This window comes from Lampetra fluviatilis, chromosome 2, assembly GCF_964198595.1.
Source record: "Lampetra fluviatilis chromosome 2, kcLamFluv1.1, whole genome shotgun sequence".
Classification (NCBI taxonomy): Eukaryota; Metazoa; Chordata; class Hyperoartia; order Petromyzontiformes; family Petromyzontidae; genus Lampetra; species Lampetra fluviatilis.
Window position 1 is genome coordinate 21,659,456 of NC_136276.1, and position 22,851 is coordinate 21,682,306.

The 22,851-nt window shown below is 46.2% G+C and overlaps 2 protein-coding genes across 3 annotated transcripts in view; both read left to right on the forward strand.

The window, feature by feature from the left end:
• The window catches only part of LOC144944084 (integrin alpha-8-like), a 128,456-nt gene extending 116,811 nt beyond the window's left edge, over positions 1 to 11,645 (forward strand). Inside the window, exons 27-30 of the mRNA XM_078872152.1 lie at positions 1,448 to 1,561; positions 5,277 to 5,378; positions 6,304 to 6,426; positions 8,694 to 11,645. Of these exons, the coding sequence (XP_078728278.1) occupies positions 1,448 to 1,561; positions 5,277 to 5,378; positions 6,304 to 6,426; positions 8,694 to 8,786 (432 nt within the window). The 3' untranslated portion in view covers positions 8,787 to 11,645. The remainder of the gene's footprint in view (positions 1 to 1,447; positions 1,562 to 5,276; positions 5,379 to 6,303; positions 6,427 to 8,693) is intronic.
• Positions 11,646 to 13,555: 1,910 nt separating this feature from the next.
• Positions 13,556 to 22,851, forward strand: part of LOC144938140 (hyccin 2-like) — a 37,712-nt gene continuing 28,416 nt past the window's right edge. The window contains exons 1-2 of one of the 2 annotated variants that reach the window (XM_078865866.1): positions 13,580 to 13,676; positions 16,226 to 16,390. In XM_078865866.1, the coding sequence (XP_078721992.1) occupies positions 16,364 to 16,390 (27 nt within the window). In that variant the 5' untranslated portion in view covers positions 13,580 to 13,676; positions 16,226 to 16,363. Of the gene's footprint in view, positions 13,677 to 16,225; positions 16,391 to 22,851 lie in introns of both variants that reach the window. The other variant, XM_078865874.1, reaches the window with a different exon arrangement.

A 22,851-nucleotide genomic window follows, 5' to 3' on the forward strand; every position in this document is an offset into this window, starting at 1 on the left:
GGCCACACACATTTTTGGTCTGGATAGGGCTGAGAGGTTTTGTACATGCAATGCTGCACACCTTTGTGTCAGTGTTTTTGCGTGGTATGCAGGAGGTCAGGGGTTCGATCCCGACCCTGATGCCTGTATATTTGAAATTTGCATGTCTCTCTCTTCCCCGTAGTCCCGTGGATGTTTTTTTTCTCTAGGTCCTCTGGTCTTTCCCTCCCCATTTAGAATCAACAAGAATTTAGATGATTTAGATAATTTGGCTCCTATACATTTCCACAAGATAAGCCACTTCGTTGAGCTATCATTTGTGGCCAGGTCGCTTCTGAAAAAGAAACTAATAGCTCAGTGGGCTTTACCTGGTAAAATAAACACATGAATAGATATATTTTCGCAGTGATTTGTTGACGTTTTCTATACTTTGGCACGCCTATCGTATTTTCGTATTGTTTGTTGTTGTAACTTTCTGACCCGCCCCGACTGGACATCCGTGAAAAAGAGCTTCACAGCTCATCGGATTCCTCCTCCTGCAGCACAAAGAATGATTCCGATGATTCTGTTAAAGCTTGAAGCACGGGCGTGGGACATGGGTATAGATACTATAGACACCCTGCAGTCCAGGACGTCGGGTAGATTTCACTGGCCGGACGTCGCGTGGACTTTTCACCGGTGGATGTTTTGCCGCACGCGTGTGTGTGTGTAGGTGTGTGTGTAGGTGGGTGGGGGTGTGTGTGTGTAGGTGGGTGGGTGTGTGTGTGTAGGTGGGTGTGTGTGTGTAGGTGGGTGGGGGTGTGTGTGTAGGTGGGTGGGTGTGTGTGTAGGTGGGTGTGTGTAGGTGGGTGGGTGTGTGTGTGTAGGTGGGTGGGTGTGTGTGTGTGTGGGGAGCAGGAGTGTAGCGGTTAGCGCTATGCTGCCAGTGACGATTTTCTCAACCGGTCCAGGGCCTCCCGTAGGTCGACTCAGCCTCACATGAGTACCTGGTGCGGTGTGTAAACATCGCCACTGGAGAGACAAAGGCGGTCGGGCGTGGTGCTGGCCACCCACCCCCTCGTGTACGATTCCGGCGTTCATAGATGCTCGCTAACAGCACTTGCCCCTACAGTCTGTTAAGTCTTTCCGGGGGAATCTTTGTCTCAAATCTTGAAACTCAATTTTAACCCACTTCCCAATGTGGAATCGACTGCAAACTTGGTATGCTTATGTCATACTGATGACAATACTATATTATATCATTAAAACATTTTTAATACTATTTTATATATGTTATGTTTCAGCTTGGGTATAATTGCCCATGCTCAACTGACGTTGGCTGTAATTGGTCATGGCCCCTTACGTTATGGCAAGCTTCGGGGCCACTTCCTGGAGTCGTGGAGTTCTTTAATTACTAGTAGGGTACATTTCAATAAAGCGTGTTTAATTTTTTTTTAATATTACTTATTTTGTCTTTGTGCCTTGCCAGAATTGCAGCTGGGCGGAGTGTGCCCACGTGCGCTGCGACGTGGGTGTTCTGCACAAGGGAGAGAGCGCCGTGCTCAAGGTGCGGGCCCGGCTCTGGGCCGACACCTTCCTCAAGGTGAGCGAGGCCCTCTTGAGGCCACGCGCGGTTCACGAGAAGCCCCCCGTGGAGTTTTATAGGGCCCCGGTCCATTCCGGTCCTTCCACTGCAAGGGTGGCACAGTCGGGTTTTTTGCAATAGGGTTTAATTGTCTTTTCATATTAAACCCGATCATCTGAGATTGGGAGAAATCCGGTTTAATTGGTTCTAATTGCAGAACCGCACTTCGCCACCTACTCAACGATGGGCTTCATCCATTCCAAGCTAAGGAACTCACTGGCGCCCACGATTGTGGAGAAGCTCGTGTTCATCAAGACCAACCTGCCCGCCACATTTTACGACTACCCCGTGCCCGACGGCCCCCCCGAGTACGATAGCAGCACCGACGAGGAAGCAGCCTAAGCCTATCAGAGTTTCGTATTCATTAAACCAGGTTTTAATTCCTCGAAATCGGGTTTAATTGTATTAAAGAAAAAAACCCGATGCCTGCCGCTGGAAAAATCGGGTTTTTTCCACCCATGTTCCACTGCCCTCGTCCCTGCCGCATCGGAAAGCTCCAGGCTGCTTGAAGATCGACGTGCGAGCCGAGATGGAGAACAGTTGTATCATGGAAATGTTTACTATTCATCTTTACATTTGTATTGTGCAGGCGTGATATATAACATTTAACAAGTATGTAATTTCACGTCATCGTATGTCTTATCTGGACAGGTGATGCCATGGTTGTATTCTATCGGCATGCCATTATAATTGTTATGCTTGTTTACCAAGCAAAGACTTACTGATCCTCAACACTCTCGTTCAAGAGGGTCCTACCCTACATGCAATGCCAATTAACTAATTTGCAGGTACTTTCTCAGCAGTGGGATGTTTGGCCAACACGAGTTACACTGTGCGTTGTTTGAGCTGATTAAGACTCCGAGTTAAAATCCCAGGCAGAATTATCTCCATCCACAATTGAGGCTGGCTTAGCACGTATTCACAGCCTGGCTTAAATTCTATTCACCGTGTCATTTAAGATATTCACCGTGTCCCACATTCATTTATTAAACACCTTCAGAAGTTTCATTTCTCGAGTAAAACCCATTGAGCTAATGTATGTTTCAAGGCAAACAACATTAAAGCATTCCACGATCACAAAATATCAAGGACGTGTAAATTGTTTATTTTTTCCCCTTTGCGAGTGTGATACGATTTTTATAGCGGGCTGTAAGTCCACGTGCAATTTTAAAATTAGAATAAATGGCACTCGTTTGAATCGAAAAGTGAATTGGAAACATGGCAACCGTCAGCGTTATCTGAATGCAAGTTCTGTTATGGAACTCGAACGCCGCCTGCTGGACAAGAGATCAAACGGCAGCTTCCGCCACAAGGGGCTCCCAGACGGTTCAGTGTGGCCGGAATGCACAATGCAGCACAGGAGAATGTGTTTATTGTAACGACAGAGCCTACATGGTCACTGATTGGTCTGAGTGAGATGCCAGTCGGCATGTGCTGGTTATGCTCGTGCTTATGAGACGTGACTTATCCACTGCTGGTTGAAGACCGTCCCTAACTTGTCTCAATACCTCATCGTCTGGCAATGCAACGATTCACACACAAGCTGATCTCGCGGCTCCGTCTGGATGGCGGTCATCTTCTTGGGGCATGTTCTCTTCATTGGTAGCCATTCCGTCACAAGTCTCACCCCCATTGGCCAGCTTCCCTTCTACCGATGGGCCCTACCCAGTGCCGGATTGTCCTCGTAGCAAAAGTAGCTACATATGTAGTGGCTACGGGCCCCGCACTTTCAAGGGCCCCGCGCTAAATGCTTTCAAGCTATCAATTCCGGTTCAGTGATTCTGCACTTACTCTATTACTATAGTACTATACTGCCTTCAACTTTTATGAACGACTGGGTGTTTAAGGTGAGCGATTTGTCATATTATCTGGCTCATAGCAAATGAAAAAATACAATTACTTTACTATGCAAGTCACATTTTTTTAAATATTTATGGTTTGTATTTATTTATTTAGGGCCCCTTTATAACATATGCTACAGGCCCCACACTAGCTTCATCCGGGACTGGCCCAACCAATTGCTTGGCAATCCTGGGATGGCTCAGAAAATTCGATGTAGCGTTGCATGGCCATTCTGGAATTATTCATTAAATTTAAGACAATTCAGGAATATTTCGAGTAGATTATTTTGGTTGACAATCCTTGACTTACCTATCATATCAATTATCAATGTATATATGATGAATCTTCTTCGTGATTGATAATTAAATTACTCCCCGAGTACATGTGCTGTAGTAATACTAACGCTCAGCTATGGAAAATAAACTAAATTATATCTTCTGTGAATTAAATCCCCAAGCACTTTTGAAGAAAAATCATATCAAACGTTACCATTTCAGCTCAACATTTTAGATCAACAATTGTGAAAGTCGTGTTTGAATGTGGGAGCATAACCAACCGAGTGGAACAAACAAACATTAGAGTTATTCCTCTGAAGCACGTGGACCCGCTTTTACAATCACATTGAACAAACTAGTCCAGCGTTGTCATGTTAAGTTGAGGGTTTAGTGACATCACTGCACGTGCACCACGGCGTGGGTGATGACCTGAGTGTGTGCATCATCGCAGCGGCCTGCTCTGACGCAAACGTAGCGCCGCGAACCGTGTTCCGTGTGTGTCGTTACGTAAACACACCACGGAGGTGTTGAACCGCGGGAAATTGCTCGTCGATGAGTGAGATGCCAAGGCTGAGCCTTGATATTGCTTATTTTACGTCAGTGGGAGTGCTAGGCGTGAGTTGCGTGTGCCACATGCAACTAGGCGAGCGAAGCATATGCTTGGGAAACTCTCCTCATACGCAGGCAGCAATTCGTAACCGTCTGATGTCACTCGTACCACAGAGCTGCACACGAAGACATTCGTACCACCTCGTCTCTATTCATGGCCGGTGCTAGCGGGTGCTTGGGATGGGCTCTGCACCACCAGATGTTACTCTGGCCCAGCCAAATTCACTCTGCTTAGCGGTGAATCACTGTTACGGTGGCCCCCCACACAGCAGTTGTACTGCCCCCCCTCCCCCATTCCAGAGCAGCTGGAGCCTACGCCTGTATCTTATCCACACCCGTGGAAAATCCCAGAGACTTCCTCCTGTTCGATGCTCCTCCATTCACAAATTCATCGTTGTGTGACTAGTTGCTGTTGATGATTAAAACTTGTCTGTCGAGGCAGACTGATGATCACTATGATCTCCTCGCTGAAGTCAAAAGTTGTTACGTAAGGAACTGCTGTGCCCCAACCTGATGTGACGAGAAGTCGGAACTATAACTTAAAAATGAATCAAAATCCCCCTGTTTTTGTTCGAATGAGTAACTTACCATTGTCCAAAACGTAATTGTTTTTTCTTCAATGGCCACTACTGGCGCCGTGGGCTGGATTTAATCGATGGTCTTTATACATTTGAATCTGTCAAATCTACTTTCAGAATTCTGTAGATTTAAAGTAAATTCATTTGAATAAACAAGTGATTTGGAAACTTGGTAATTGGCACACGTACAATTTAGAAAATAACTATATTTTGAGATTTTTTTTTGTATGTATGTTAAACATCTTTCAGACCGCACGTAGCCAACCGTTGCCAATCGGAGGTGCGGGAGGTTTTGTGATTGCCTCGTGAATAATCCACCCGGTCGCACTCACCCGTGGCTCTGTTTTGTCTCCCCACACGCAATGACAGAGAGAAAACCAGAAGTTTTCCATCCAGGCCTTGGCCAGGTTCGACGTGATGCAGGTGCCCTACCGAATAAAGCCCTCAGAGTACCCCAGCGGCAGCGTGGTGGTAAGCAGCTCCTCACCACTCTCCTTCCCATGAGTGAGCCACGGAACCGCACGAGCACGGACCTCGGGTTGCTCTGTCCGCACTGCTCGCTTTCAAGTTTCCCGTCAACTCGATGGAGTGGGCTGGAGTTTTGGGGCAGGAGCACAAATCTTCAGGGTTCCGATATTGGTTTGTGGGCTGGCCAGAATTTCGGTTCCAACAGCACTAAGGGGTGTACGAGTGTGTATTATGTATACGCGCTCATAAATTGGCTGAAAACACCTTAATATAGAGGATCGCATAGCTTGGGCAGTTGTTGGCGCAATCACTGGTGTGTAAACTTTTCATGAATATATTCATCAGATTTTTTTCGCTCCAATATTCCCTTCTCACATGTTAAATCAGTGAAAAGTGTTATTCCACTAAAGCTTCATATTGCCTCACAATAACGGTTTTATCGGGGTTATTATTCCACTATGTTGAGGCTATCGTGTTGTTTTTATCAAGAGCGGTGGTTTTAAGGGACAGTGATTTGAATTGGTGGCAGTCCTTCCACATGCAATGCCAAAGACGCCTTCTTGGCATCCGATGGTTCGACTTTGTCAGAAATGTCACCGTTACATCTGCGACCGGTCTCCTAGTGATTGAGAGCTTAGTTCGAGGGAGGAGACGGCTGTCACTTTCTGGACACGTCGCCCCGTCTTGACGCACAAACTCCTGCAGCAAATTGCGCACTTTATTTGGCGGTCAACGTTTGAAGTGGACTGCGACTCCCCGTAAAGGAATGCCCCCCCCCCCTGTGCCACGTGGATCAAACAAATCACTCGAGACGCCGGTGTATGGCAGCAAAAAGCAGTTTCAGCGAATGCCGTCGCAAGAGGTCACACGTGTGGCACAGCGGTCACCCACTGACTGTGCGTGACGAATGAATGATTGTGCACTGCAGGTACAGAGCAAGGTGCTGTGGGCCCGCTCTGACTCGAGCCTGCCGCTGCCCTTCTGGGCCGTGCTGCTCGCCGTCTTCTCGGGGCTGCTGCTGCTCTCCCTGCTCGTCTTCGCCATGTGGATGGTGAGCACTAAGACAAAGGTCACCCGGAGAGCCTCAACAGACTGTTGGGGCAATATTCTTAGGTTTTTTCGGTAAAGTCACGTAGGTAAAAAATTCAAATTAATAAAAGTAAAATGAAAAATAAAAGAAAAATTAAATTAAAAATAAATATAATAAAAATCACGACGTTTCGGAGGCAACACAAGCTTCCGTCTTCAGGTGGAACCGTCACAGCACGATAGCTGTGTTGGGGCAAGTTCTGTTAGTGAGCACGGCACACGAGGGGGTGGGTGGCTAACACCATGCCCGGCCGCCTTTGTCTCCCAAGTGGCGACATTTGAGGCCGAGTCGACCTAGGGGAGGCCCAGGACCGATTCAGATAAACGTCCCTAGTGTTGGCCATGAGCAGGAATCCCAACTCGGGTCGCTAACCGCTACCCTAGCGTCTATAACCGCGACCCTACTGCTGGTGAGCGTGCGCATGCACGCACAGCGGCCAGCCGGCGCTCGGCAAACCAACCGGAGCTCCTGCAGGGAAGGGGCCAACGTCGACGGCGCTTCCCTTTCCCTGCTCCAGTCGCCCAGGAATCGATGCGGTCGGTTCGCTCGTCTGCCGCAGGTTAATCGCAAGTTACGCGAGTGAGCACATGGGTATCACAAGCGTCTATCGAGATCGGCGTTTCAATCGGGCCTTTTACACGAGAGAAAGCAAAGTCCGATGAGGGCTGCTGTCACAGCCAAAGTTTCTGACCCCCGTGGCGAACGTCCGTTGCATTTGGAAATCCACCTCAGCGAGGCGAATATTCAGATGTCTTTGACGCTGGCAAACGCCGACTGTCAGGACTGTGGACCGTCCGTGTGCGTGGGGATTTAGACCTCAATTTAGAATTTCAGATGAAAAGGGAGCGGGGCCCTCCCTTAGCAAGCGACCAGTAGGAATCACAGCAGCAGCAGCAGTCCATCATTCATAGCTGGAAGTAAATTGCAGCAACTTATAATTGATATCCAGTATGTTTAACAGTGAATGAACAAGAATTGCATCAAATTAAGCCATATTAATAAACAGATGCAATTGCAAATCAACAGTTTGTGTATTAACCTAGTGAAGTTGTAAAACAAGTACAGTGTTTCTGAAATTATTTAGTTTTAAAAAAATATATGTGACTAAATATAACGTAATGAATAATGTTGAAACTGTTAAGTTGTAATGGTAGCTCTCTCATTTAGTGTTGCATTCCCTTATTTTTACAAAGCATGTATGTTGAACTATGGATAGCTTTATGTCCCCTCCCGCCCGCTCCGCTCTCAATCTCTCCCACTACTCATCACCGTTCTCCCCTCTCCCCGTTTCCACTCCTTTTCCCGACTTACCCCCTTGCACTGCAACAGACTTCCCCTTCCACATTAAGCGAGCAGCACCCGCCCTGTCTTTATTTCCCCTTCTCCCTCGCGACCCCCACCTCTTCTCCCAGGCCCCATCCTTCCCTCCATCCCTAGGTTACCCACCGTAATTCCCGTACCCACTAAACCTCCCTCTGCGTACCCCAATCCCTGTTCACCGTATCACTTTTAGCTACCCTCATTGTACCACTCATAACCCTTGTAGAGCACCTGGGATAAAGGCGCTATGCAAATGTACGAAAAGATATGATAATAAAAATGTATGTACATATACACTGATTGCTGTGCAGTGCATCGATGCATGTGCATCATGCAGCACACTGCGGCGTGTTGTTGTGACAATCGGTCCGTGTAATGTACCGCAGAACTGTCGCGGTGTCGTGTATGCTGTGTGTAACGTACGGCAGTGTTTTGCTCATCTTCGCTTGTATTTGTGACTTGTGAGGCAGAGATTGAGGCGTTTGTTGTGGAGTTTACATGCTGGCAGCTTCTTGAACACTGGCCTCATTCTTCATTTTTGACAAAACCTTCGCAAAGTCAAATGTTGGTTGTTTATAGAGACACTGTTTTGAGGCCGATTTCATTTAACATTGATCTCTAAGGTCACGGTGCTACGAGGAGTCTAATCACAGATCTGTGATCAAAACTTGTATTGCCCATGAGAACTCACACACTTGGGGAAAGTGAGAGTTTTGAAAGATGGGAAAAAAATTATAATAACAATAGCACTTCCTCTTCCATACACGTAAGGTCTTCCAACGATTTGGGAACCAGTTATTGCCACAGACTCCCAAAATAGAAAGTACTCAATACACAGACTGCCTCATGTAATGACTATACTGCGTTATACATTCCGGTGTTTATGTCTTCCCATCTTGGCCTACAAGGTGGGCTTTTTCCACCGCAAGAGGCCCCCACAGAAGGACGAAACCAACCACCAGACCCAGGCAGCCCCAGCATCCAACGGCCACGAGGCGTGACCCAGCAGCCTCACTGGAGCCAAGCTGTTGCCGTGCACCTCTCGGCTCCCCGCCCCGCCGAACTTGGACACTGTGTGGCACGAGGCGCCTTGGGGGAATAGGGACATTGCCAGCACTGGAACTGACCGAGCAAGATCTTCCACCTGACAAACATCACGCGGCGGATGAAGGAGGAAGACTGCCACGTGGTTCTCGTTTCTCTCCTGGAAGGTGCCCAACCGGCTGGGTGCGGCTGAAAGTCGGCGGTGAAGATGGGCGGGACACCCGGTTCAAGCCGTCCAGAGCCACTGCTGCTGCGAAGTTACTCATTGGTCAAATCACATTATGCCTCCTGGAATGCCATTCGCACTCACTCACGGTTTACATATCAGCTACTGAAATGCATCAATTGAATTTAGGCAACATTTCGTTGTTTTGTTACATTCAAGTAAATTGTGTTACACGCTTACGGCGTGAATGGGAAAATTATCAAGAAGGAGCAACGGTTAACATAGTGAACTTTGGTTTTGACATGAGACTCACCCGTTCTAGCATATATTAGCATCTTTATACATTTTGGTGTTAAGATGCTGTAAAATCTTCTGATACTTTTTTATTTATCCCAAATGTGTTTATACATATGATAGCAACATAACAACCTATGTATGGCATTTAAACACAAACCAAATAGCACCGCCTGCGTCATTAGCACTGTGTTATAGCAGAAATGTAACATTGATAATAGTTTTTTTACCCTTTTATTTGTCAACAAAACTGACACCTTTTTTAGAAGGAGTCATGTTTGCATTGACCACAATACCTGCGGTCGAAATGCAAACAAAAAACACAACTCTGATAATGTATGCACTGTCCTTGAAATTGATTGGTCCACACCCGAGACAGCTTTTCTTAGAGCCTAGTCTCACATGGTGTTGGACCAGATGACGCCAAAAGGCGCACAACTCAAAGACAATGCACCATCAGAGTTAGGCCAACGTCTTGTAAGATGGTCATATGGATCATTTGCTCACAGCGCTTGTATATTGTTCTGATGTGATACAGTTCGTTATAAGGGTGGACAAGTTTTTGTTTGGCTTGTGCCTGTGCCCCACTGCTAATGCAGCCCCTTCATTTTGTACGATGAGAAGTTTGGGCAAGAAATGCACGAATGCAATTCCACTAACCGTGGAAGTGCTGAGAAAAAAAAAGCAATCCTCAATTTTTATGAAGAATAACGTGATGTATTTCGGTTGTGCTGTATATACCATTGTGAATATGAAACTACGCGTTATAAAGTGAAATTTCTTTTGGCCCGCTTACATATGGTGCTATTGAGATTTCATCCATGGAGCAGGGCGCAGCTGTGCCATTGGGTACATATAACTTGGCAGATCCTTCAAGTCACGAGCACAATATTCTATCCCACGTGTTCCATGTTTTAATACTCGTGCAGCAATGAACAAATTACGTTTCCCAACAGTGCAGTGTTTGCAGAAATGTCCAGAATGTATGGTAAAGCGTGCACACGTCTTTTTTTTACGTATGCACACTTTACTTTATTGTGAATTTCCAACTTGTGACCGAGCAAAATGTAAATATGGCGAGGCTGACGAACTCGAAACGTCTGTACCTCCAGGTTATTACTCTTTTCTGGGTTATTGGGTGCATTTCCATGAAGGTGCTCTTTTTGAGCATCAACTCCATTGCAAAACACTTCCCTTCTGTACATTGACACTTGTAAATATATTTTACCGACACCTCGTTAAAGAATGAACAAAAAAGATGAATATTTCACGGCCCTCTTTTTTTTTAATTAGTCAGCTGGTGTTGTCAACATCCGATTATCGGGTTAGGCAAATGGGTAAGCAAAGCCTCGTGTTCTCAAGCTGCCACACACCCCAATGAACCATTACCTTACATCATCTTGAACGTGTTAACGTGTTAACAAAGTTAATATGGCGATAGGGAAATACAATATTACTATTGTGGCCATGAACACGAAATTCCTATACTGTACACCACTTTCATCTCTCATCCCTTCGCGCTCAGAATCATGTTTCAAATATTTGCGAAAGTCGACTATACTACAGTCAAACTTGTATTTGCTCATTTTTGTTTGTAAGTTGATTGTGGCTCCTTAAAGGATTTGGATTCTCAATAGGGAAACATCAGCTTAGGCCAAAGCCCGCCTTGAGGAACTCTGCCAGTGGAGGCGGTCAATTGCAGGGCCGCTGCGCCTTCACCCTTTCCCTAACACATTTGTCCCGCAAAATTATGGGCACCGCGTGTCTTCAGGGTCTCACGCTTTGGTCGGCGTCGACTCTCTTGTCCATTCGGCTTGATCCGACACCATACCGCGTCAACCAGCCCATACGGTCTACCCGTATCCTTGTACATGAAAATTTTGTTTTCAGGTCCAGACATTTCAATACGGGCAAATATTTTTCGTCTATTTGTTTATGTCTCTCCCTGATAAGGGGTTAACAGTGCTTGCGACACAAGCCCCCTTTCTTTCCACGATGGATATGACGACTGTATTCGGTAGAGGCATGTCACTTTGAGTCTTTTTCTTCTATTTACTGCAAAACTCAATGTGAATGATATACGATACAATAATGCTTTCGATAGTTCACGTGAAGTGCGTTGCTTAGGATTATTTCTAATATACAGCACAGGCTAGAATCCCTCCTATTTACAGCCATCTAAGGTGAGAAGCATATTGCTGCTCTAAGGAGTCGCACCAATTAGCGTTGTTGAGAATTAAATTAAATAAATCAGCTTATAATACGCCTGCATATCTCTGTAAAAAATGTAAGTGTTTTGTACCCATCCCATCAACTTACACGACCTTTTTCTGGGAGTGCATATGTTCAGCAGCATTGCTCCAGCACAAGCAAACTCTGGACATGTCTGAATAAACTTGTAAGAAATGCTTCACGTTATCTGGAGATTGATCTTTCCTGTGTTCTGAGCCACGTTTATTGGTGTCTGTTTAGAATCCTGTCTCGGCTCAATTAGTGCAAAAAGATGCATGCAAGGTGGAGCGATGGCACACTGAACATGGTGACACAAGGAACGTTCTCAACCACGGTTAACATTGACTTTGCAAAAACGATCAAAAGTTAAACTAAAATATTTCTTGTTACCAGGCAAGGCCCACTGAGCTAAGTAGCTCTTTTTTTAAAAGCGATCTGGCCACAAACGATAGCTCAACGAAGTGGCTTATGTGAAAATTTATATCAGCTAAATACTCTAAACGCATGTTTCTAAATGTGGAGGTAAAAACCGGAGGACCCGGAGAAAAGTCCATGCGATCACGGGGAGAACATACTCCAAATATACAGCAGGCGTCAGGGTTGGGATCGAGATCGAACCCACGACCTCCTGCATACCGGGCGAGGCAGTTAACATCTCGCCACCGTGGCGCCCATAACTGACATGTCACCACCAACACGAGGCTGCATTTGTCAGATACATTGTGAGTTCAGATTATTTATAGATAAAATATATACTCTAAATTGTAAGGGGCCGTCCATAAATAACGTCACGCACCTAGGGGGGGGGGGGGGGTCAGACATTTGTGACGATGTGTGACGAGGGGGGGGGGGGTTTGAGAAATGTGACGTCACATCAAAATGTGCAACTTTAAATAATATAGACAACACGTTCTACTTAATTAAATAGTTTTTATTCAATATTTTCTCATACAACATCATTTTTATTCAATATTTTCTCATACAACATCAGAGTGCAGCGCCACATTAAATATGCACTACAATAGTTTAAAGCGATTTGAAGCATGTTTTATTTTCAAAATGGAAATATGGTTTTGGGGGGGGGAGCTTTGTGACGTCATATTTCAAAGGGGGTCTGACTTTTTGTGACGCCGTGTGACGATGGGGGGGGGGGGGTCACCATAGATCCCCCAAGTTAAAATCTGAATCTCAGAGGTGGATTTGGACGAAGATGGTTCTTGGCTCTCAGATGCAATACTGTTACAGCGAAGGAAAAGTCAACACACACTTGGAACCGTTTACGTAGCCAGGCCTACCCAAACGTCTTGTCAAGCTTCATTTGGCCTAGACAGGAACTGATGCTTGGCACATTCCACCAGCACCGCTACGCGGGGGAGACCGTGCACCCACTGGGTGTCCATGTGTGGCAGAAACCACTCACTGGCTTACTCGCTGCTTTCCACAAGATAAGCATCGCTCATAACTTGTGTTCATGAAATTTGATACATTTGTTTTCGGGTTGTTAAAACAGGTTTAAAAAAAATATATGGACTGCATAACGGTAATTGCATGATTTTTTGTTGTTGAACGGACCGTTGCCTTCTCACACACAAACACGTGCCGAGCATATGAAACAGTCGTGGGACGTCGCGATCTGTTAACCGCTTGGGTGCAATGAATGACCGAGCAGCACAACAACATCTGACTCGACATTCACAGCACGCCGGCACGTGGCACGTGGCGGGCTCGTGGAGACCCCCCCCCAAACCACTTCGCCCCGCCCTCCCCCCCGTGGCGCGCGCGGGCGCGCGTGACACTTCTCAACTGAGTCTGCCCCGCCCCCCTCCCCACCTTACCCCGCCCCCTCCCAGCCTATCGCTCCTCCCCCACCCCCTCACCCCTCCCACCCCCTCGCCCCTCCCACACCCCCTCGCCCCTCCCCCCCCGTGGCGCGCGGCGTGAAACTTCGCTCCACGTCGCTTGCCTCGCGGCCACTGCCACCACCACCGCCACCGCTGTTGTTGCTGTTGCTGCTCTTGCGCCGACAGCAGAGCGGGGCAGCAGCAGCAGCTCTCGTCTCGGCGACCCGCCAACGGGGGCAGGCTGGGGGAAGCCGGGCAGCAGGCAGCCGAGACGCACGGGCACGAGCGTGAGACTCTTCTCTTCACCCAGGGCGGTGAGTCGGCAACCCTCGCTGCCTCCCCCCCACCCCGTGCTGCCCTCGCTGCTGCCCTCGCTGCTGCCCTCGCTGCTGCCCTCGCTGCTGCCCTCGCTGCTGCCCTCGCTGCTGCCCTCGCTGCTGCCCTCGCTGCTGCCCTCGCTGCTGCCCTCGCTGCTGCCCTCGCTGCTCACGGAACGACGGCGCGCTTCGACAAGGGTGGGGGGGTGAAGGGCGGGGGCCAGGAATTATGGGCTGTGAGTGTGGAAGGGAGCCAGCCCTCGAAGTGCACCTAGCCTGGCACAAGCACCGTGCCGATGTCACAGCCACTTGTTTCATGGTGTAGGGGGGCGGGGCTGAAGGTCGTTTGGCAGGGAGAGGGTGGAGGGGCGGGGTGTGTTTGGAGGGGCGGGGTGAGGGTGGAGGGGCGGGGTGTGGGTGGAGGGGCGGGGTGTGGGTGGAGACTGACCACGTGGCGGGGCTCCCTCCGCCACGTGCGAGCCGCGTGAGGGGTCAGCAGGGAGCCCGGGCCACGAGGCGCCCAGCGGGCACCCCTCCTCAGAGCCCCGCCCCCCTCAGAGCCCGGCGCCCTGCCCCCCCATCAGAACCCCACGGCCCCCCTCCCCCTCGGGGCCCTGTGGGCCCCCCCCCCAGAGCCCCGCGGGCCCCCCGTGCAGAGGGCCACAGGTCACGCGGCTCAGCCGCGCACGGCAGAATATTTGTAGTGGAGGAATCCGATGAGCTATAAAGCGCTTTTTTTGTACAGATGTGAAGTAGGGCCGAGTCAGAACGTTACAACAACAAACAATGCAAAAACAAATACGACAGGAGTGCAAAGTATAGGAAAGGTAAACATCACTTCAAAACATTCAAATGAAACTAAACAATTTTTGTTACATTTTTCCAGGTAAAGCCCACTGAGCTCTTCACTTATTTTGCAGAAGCGACCCATCTCTATCACACATGACGATAGGACATTTATAGCAGCCAAGTAATCTAAGCGCTTGGGGATGTTCTAAATGGGGAGCGGAAAACCGAAAGACCCAGAGAAATAAGTAATGTTTAAACATTTGTTTTTAAACACACTTTTATGAAATGTACCCTCCTAGAACTCCAGGAAGTGGCCCCGAAGCTTGCTATAACGTAAGGGAGCGTGAGCAATTACAGCCAACGTCAGTTGAGCGTGGACAATTAGACCCAAGCCGAAACATAACATCTAAAAAAGAAGGCTTAAAAATCAAGATGTTTTATGATAGAATATAGTATTGTCATGAGTATGACATAAGTATACCAAGTTTGCAGTCGATACCATATTGGGAAGTGGGTTAAAAGTGAGTTACAAGATTTGAGGATATGACAACAATGACAGAGTTAAATAAAAGCGTGAAATAAAATCAATCCACGCGACCACGGGGAGACCATGCGAGAGGCAGACTGCAATGTTCACGAGGTCGAATCACTTTACAGACCTCAGTAGTTGTTTTTCTTACGGATGCTGCTTCACAACATTAAGATACAATATTTAGTACGATTCAAATCTCGACTTTAAGCTTTCGTGACTGCAGGAATTCATATTCTTTGGGTCTTTTGGTAAAGTGACGTAGATGGTTCAAAGAAAATAACAAACTCCGACGACCAAAACGTCGAAGTTTTTTGTTATTTTTTTTGAACCATCTACGTGACTTTACCGAAAGACCCAAATCATATTTAGTACGATTCATGACCTATTTTTGGGTTAGGCCAGGTATATATGATTTGGTCATGTCATGAATCGGTCGATATTGCTTGTGGAAACCTACGTGCGCGGTTAAATCCATCACGTGTTATACCGTAAAAGTTACAGCTCAAACAGGCCACATGACAAATGACGGGCGATACCAGAGGACTGCTTTCACGGGCCGCTAATCTGTCAACCCGGGAGCCCTATTTACGTTAAACCTCAGCGCCTGTGCCACCATACTGATCCCATAAACATGACATTGTAAACGCGGGGCACTGTATACGATTATAAAGATCTCTGCCAGGCAAAGCCGCGGTGTTTACCGCCAGCTCTCGGTGCTCTATGGCAACAGTCACTGGAAGTCCGGGGAGGTCAGGCAGGGTCAGCCAGGTTCCCGGCCAGCAGGGCCCCCCTTTCCGCTGCCCTGCCAAAGGAAACCCAACCCCACTGAGTGGCCAAAGCCCTCACGCCCAGTGCCCCCCACACTCCGCACGCGATTTCACTCCCACCAACCTTCGTTTGCTGCAATTTCACATCCAGGTGGTCAAGCCAGACAGCGGCGTCAGGAGCAGCAGCGGGAGGTCAATCTCTGCCATGTGTCCTTCGTGTCGATGGGATATTTATGGGAGTATCAAAACATACCTTTTGATGCCTTGAAAAGGGTATCATCTATTTGGTGTTTTGACACCTATTTTATTTGCCAGAAAGGGTTCAAAATATATTCTTATCGTCTCCTTCGCATTTGTGGATCGGAGCATTGCGTCGTTATATGTTGTAGGGTCTTTTCTGGATGACCACAGTCGCACACTGCTGCAGTTTGTTTTTTAATGTTCCATTTGTGCATCAGGTATCCGCATCTCCTGCCATGGTCTGTGCAGTGGATGCAGTTTGCAGTGCACCATGCGCTTCGTTTAAGATCAAACCCAGGGATACCACTAAAGCCTTAATGGACCTTTGGGGCAAGTGCTGTTAGCGAGCAGCACCTATGAAGGCCGGCACGACACGCGAGGAGGTGGGTGACCAGCACCCGGCCATTCTTCACTCCCCAGTGGCGATGTTTACACACTGCACCAGGTACTTGAGTAATTTGAGGCTGAGTCGACTTAGAGGAGGCCCACCACCATACCATGTGGGGGATGGCTACAGACGTGTCGTGGTCAGGGCACTCTGGCTTTCAACCAAAGTTCCTTCCTCCGTCACGGCCGATTGTGGGCCCCACTCATCGGCCCGAGTTCAGATAAAACCCGCCACTGATGGTAATTGTGGGAACCTCATTTGCCAGTAAAAATATGATAATTGGTTTTTTACCCTTCTATCTGGCAACAAAACTGACACCTTTTTACAAGGAGTAATGTTTGCATAGACCGCAATACCTGCAGTCATAATACAAACAAAATAACATAACTCTGATAATGTGCACTGTCCTTGAAGTTGATTGGTCCACACCCGAGACAGCTTTCCTTAGAGCCTAGTCTCACATGGGTTGGACCAGATGACGCCAAAAGGCGCACAACTCAAAGACAATGCACCATCAGAGTATGAGAGCTCGGGGCAAGCATCTACATTATGGGAACTTCATTTGCCAGTAAAAATATGATAATTGTTTTTTTACCCTTCTATCTGGCAACAAAACTGACATTATGACTGCAGGTATTGCGGTCTATGCAAACATGACTCCTTGTAAAAAGGTGTCAGTTTTGTTGCCAGATAGAAGGGTAAAAAACCAATTATGATGGTAATTGTGTTTTTTTTTATCTGGTTAGTGAATCCTCACTGCACGAAGGCTCTCTGGCCAGATGGGGGAAGTATGATAGAAAACCTCCAAGGTGTGAGGAGACCTTCATCAGTTGATTGCCCAACGGCTACTGAATTATACCAGGAGATATATATGTGAACCAGCATGGTGAAGTATGGTCACACAACTCCCGTGGGCCGACGCGGTCTAGGGGAGGGCTTCAATCCGGTGCGTGGATTTACAAAGGGCTAGAAGCTCGAGAAATGCTTCGTGTAGTTACAAGGGAAATTCTGGCACGGGGCCATGGCATCGTGGTTGCTGCTCATTGTTGTTGCCCACGTTTTAAAGCACTTCCTCCTGCATATACGCTTTGTGTATTGCCAGCTTACACACTGTAGTTGGTGGTTGGACGGCGCAGTAAGTAGCTGGTGTGCCCAACATTTAATACATTTGCAAGGAGACTTGATTTTTACATCCATCACGTAGTTTTCGTGAAGTTATTTCACCAGGTGAGCATAAAATGCCAGTGTCGTCGCGAAGTTCTTAAACCGAACCAATAGTTGTCAACAATCCCCCGATGTTTCTTACAAAATTGAATTAATGATGGGATCTGTAGGCTCTCCCGTTGGCAGAGGTCGTTGCATTTGTTGCTGGTATAGAATCACCGCTCGTTGTAAGCTGGAGCCACATCGGTTCTGTACAAAGCCACGTGGAACCTCTTGATCTTTTGCAATAAACACTTTCAGCTGTAGAAGGTCAGCAAGCGGGCTGCGAACCGACATGACACGAGAACTGCAAGCAACACATCATGAACTGACGTTCAACACTGCCCTGTAGCAGGAGTACACACACTCGCACCGTTGGCTACGTACGTTGAGAAAGACGTTCAACATACAGGCATATATACATTGTGAACTAATACCGGGATTATTCAGGGAGGGGATGCCCTGGCATTTACATTTTATTCACAAAAGCACCTTTCCAGATTTAGCTAATTAACATCTTGTAATGTGTGTGTTTTTAATTGTTTTATGGTTTTGAAAAATTAAATATAAAGCAATATAAAAGGTTAAAAAATACACCGCTTAAATGACCGAAAAGCACAAGCAAATTGGGAAACGAATGATCCAGCACAACCATAGTTTTTATAGCATTGGGGTGGGGCAGTGTGGCACAGTGGTGAAACTTGTGCCTCATAGCAAAGAGTGTGTTTGGGTTCAACTCCGGACTTGGGTGCCTTTCAGTTTGGAGTTTGATCCCCTTGTTCTGCATGGGGTTCATCTGGGTTCCCTGTTTTCCTCCTATAGCTAAATCACTGTAACTGGTGTTGGTTAAGCATCCCAATGCTGAATATTGCCTGCAAATTACTCAAGTGGGATCACACAGCAACATCGCCTCCTCCCACGAAAACATTGGCAGGACCCTCCTAAAAAGAGTCTTGAGACTCAAGTCAGACTTTCTGGTTAAACGTGTTTGATCGTAATAAATAACCAACCTAGAAACATCGCCCCCTCTCACGAAAACATTGGCAGGACCCTCCTAAAAAGAGTCTTGAGACTCAAGTCAGACTTTCTGGTTAAACGTGTTTGATCGTAATAAATAACCAACCTAGAAACATCGCCCCCTCTCACGAAAACATTGGCAGGACCCTCCTAAAAAGAGTCTTGAGACTCAAGTCAGACTTTCTGGTTAAACGTGTTTGATCGTAATAAATAACCAACCTAGAAACATGCCTCAGCTTTAAGTGACCGCTGCAGCGTGTGTCTTGCTTTAATGGCTGGACATTTCCGAAGGCGTGCTTTGTGTCTTTATTTAATCTGTGAGAGACTGCCCATGTTTCCCCCGTTGCGAAAGACGCGAGGGAAGGATTAGTCACTTGTGAACAAACTGCTAATGAAGAAAGTGAAGTTCTCATCCCAGGCGTTTCCTCTCACTACCTGATTACATTTCACATCGCTCTACACCGAACCGAGATTGACGTTTGGAGAACAATGTTGGGAAGAAAGATGTTCAACATACATACTACATTCCATTGACATGTTAATTTTCTAAAATTAAAGTATTTTTTTTCATCATTCAAAACATAACTTAAATTCTCACACTATATACTCTCTGGTTCTTTCGTTAAAGTCACGTAGATAGAAAAAATAATGAAAGGAAACACGACGTTTCGGTCGCAACACAAGCGGCCGTCTTCAGGTGAGAAAGCCTAAAATCAAGATTAAATTATCACCCTCAATAAATGAGAAACATACGCCATCCACTTTATGGTGTGTTGCATTCGCTGATGAAAACTTGTGCTGATATGGACTGTGATGCATCGCTTTCTTCACTGCAGCCTACTGTAACACCACCTTTATTATGTAATGGAAAACTCTGATGGCTATATTTAAATCAATGTCTATACTTTCTGCATTGTTGCACTATTTGCATTGCATCGAACACCATGTGCTTTCCAGAGGGCATGTGCCTGTGGTACTCACTCTATTAAGCCAACCATGGGATACACTTTTAGTTTAAACTTGTTACACAGGAAAGCCTCAACACTTTTCAGGAGGGTCCTGCCAAGTGTTCACAGTAGGGGGCGATGTTACTTTATGGAATCTCAATTTGGTTATTTGGAGTAAACTGTAGAACCCAGAGAAAACCCATTCAGAGCATAGGGGAGAACATTCAAATCCCCACACAGAAAGGGGGCGGAGTCAGGAATCCAACCCTGGTCCTTGTTGTCACGAGGTACAAGTGTTTACCACTGGTGCCGCCACCTTGCCGTTCCTTACACTACCTTATCTGGTCAGACTGAAATGCATCCATAAAGCATGAATCATTGCGCCGAACTCCAATGTATGGCTCTTTACATCAGTCAAGTGGTGGGGGGAAAAGAAACATACATTTTTATTTTGTGCAGTGAACCATGCACGTCTCCAACTCGTACGAGCAAAATACTTTTTCCCAAGATGACCCTCGCACACGGCAGTATCTTTCCCCGCAGTGACGGTAATAACCGCTGCTCTTATTGTAAAGTAACCTATTATTTTACAAACACAAAAAATTATAAAATCTTGTTACAGCATGAAAGTGCACATTCGTGGTTTAAATTCAAGTGACCTCAACGTGTTGTAATGTTGTGAAAAAGCCAGTTTGAGTTTATTACTTTATGTTGCTTATTACGTTGCAGCGTAATGGAAACATGCAGAATGTTTTGGGGGCATTATCCTGGCGACATGCGGGATCATTGGTGCCATAGCACTGATGTTTGTATAAACAATGCTATCTAATGTTTCTGACAACTGCCCTTGGCAAATTTGCCTTCTACCTGGGAACACTTTGCGAATTGAAGAGAATTGTTTTTCAGCTTCGCTAGGAACTGAAAAGGTGATACTTTGTGCGTTAATTGCTTGTACACTCCGTGAAGATTAATTTATTTGGCTGTATCGGGTGTTCTCAGCTGTGTGTTAGGTTTGCCGCACAGCGTTTGTAATGGCAACAGACAAACACCTTTTTTATACAGAAATCTCAGTTTTCAAGTTGAACTTATCGACTTAATTTTTTATTATTATTATCATGAACAATGATGAAAACATATCAGCGAGCCTGCCACCATCAGGAGTCGTGCCAGGCTGTCGAGCGTGTGGCCTGAATGTTTGAGTCACAGTTTTTCATGTTGTGCGTGTTACAAGTTTTTTCCACATGTGGTGGGAAATGTTTAAAAAAAAAACCCACACACACCACATTGGGTCTCTCTTTTGTTTAAATACAGTTTGTTGCCGCTCATAATTTAACCCAACAAGCCGATGTGCATTGTGTAACGAGCTCCCCACTGGCAAGCAGACATATATCTACCCCGTATGACCTGCCACGAGATATAGATAACAGTACTGTATGTAGTTTTGAATAAAATGGTGTTTTTCTCCCTTTGTTATGAGAACAGCTGGGTAGATAAGCTGTCTGAAAATTGGGTGGAATTACATAATTGTTCAAATATGTCCGTGGTCTTCTCAGATGGCGCCCGCTGCTCACTACTACAATGTTATCATTGCAGGATGTGGGATGCAGGGGCGGCCGCCTGTTTTAAAGGGGGCCTGAGTGTTCGACCCTCAAAAACCCAGTCGATTATACTTTTCAGTCGACGCATCGGAACAACGGACTTACTCGACCGATGGTACAAGCCCCATACCCGCGCCATGGTGCCGATGAGCTCCTGGTTGAGCCTGGCGTTGCACAGAGCGAGCGACTAAAGCACCTCTGGCAGATCAGCGATGAAACCTTTCCACAATTTGGGGTCACAAATCAAGTTATCTGACCTTTGTCGTGCATAGCGAATATGTTGTGGTGTGAATGTATAGGAACTGCAGTGGCATCAAAATAAAACAAAATGTAGACGTTTATAAAAAGTATATTCCCGCACGTGCGATGTGATGCATGTAAATGTCAGTGTAAAATAAATGCTATTTGAAGAATCCTCACATTCCTGCTGCCCAACATGCGTCCTTACCCTCATTATTGCCAGTTTATAGTACTGCCAGCCATCTTCAGGAATGTACTCTGTAAATATACATGCATACTTTATATAGCCACATAAGCTGTTGGTGAGTAATATAAACTGGCAATTTAAATGTTGGGGATGGATATTTAATCTCGTGTTTTTGAAGAGATTTGTGTCTGGGAAGGATCATAAAAGTGGCACGTGCATGAGCAAATGTAATATTTCAAACAACATTAGGTGACAGGCACATTTCTAACCATGAGAGCTAGAGCCTGTAATTATTATTATGGGAATATTTTACGTGCGCAGTACTCTTCTGGAAATGGGTCAGATGTGATGAACTGTACATGAGAATTTCCATATATTAATTGACGGTTACAAATTCACACGAGTGAACATTAGTCCCACTCTGACCTTGTGAAACATAGATTTTATTATGTCAGTCCGGTGAATGAATTTCATCAGTGTGATTGTTCCAGCGTTCAATATCATAAAAAAAACATAGTCCCCACATTATTGCTCAAAATTGTATTATTGTTCTGAAGGGCTTTGTAAATTAAAACAGATTAAATAAAATAAACACTTGTGTGAACGAGAAAAGCGATTTATATCCATGACTATGCATTTGGACACTGATGTCTCTTAATCGTTGCTTTGCGTGACTCAATAGGGTGCCATGTGAGTTTGGAATCAGATGACCAGACTCACCATGTAAGCATCAGATTGAGTTACTTTCTCCTATCGGATTGGACCACATTTCATGAGCCATTGATAGAAACCAATTTGAAAATTTAACACGTAGGCTTTCGTGACAATATTTTCCATAATAGAAGATTTTTGGGTTAGATCACATGAATCTAAATGTGTCGTTAAAACCGCCACCACCCGACACAGCCAATTAGTAAGGTTTGACATGTTTTGTTTACGTGACAACCCTTACAAATTAGCTCTGTCGGGTGGTGGCGGATTTAACTAAACATTTATATTTATGCGATCTAACCCAAAAAAACTCTATTATGGACAATTTGAAAATGCTTAAACTAATAATAACTAATAGCTTTAGACGTAGCGCCCTTTAAGCCAGAATGTCTCCGAGTGCTTTACACGTGACGAGCTACTGACATCACATTACATCTCATAAATGTTTATTAAAGGGCACCCCTAGTGGCAGCGGTCCCTGTGCAGCACAAGGTGGCTCGGCACATGGCCTGCAAGTGGGCACTTAGCCTGCCAGTATGGAGTTAGCGTTGCT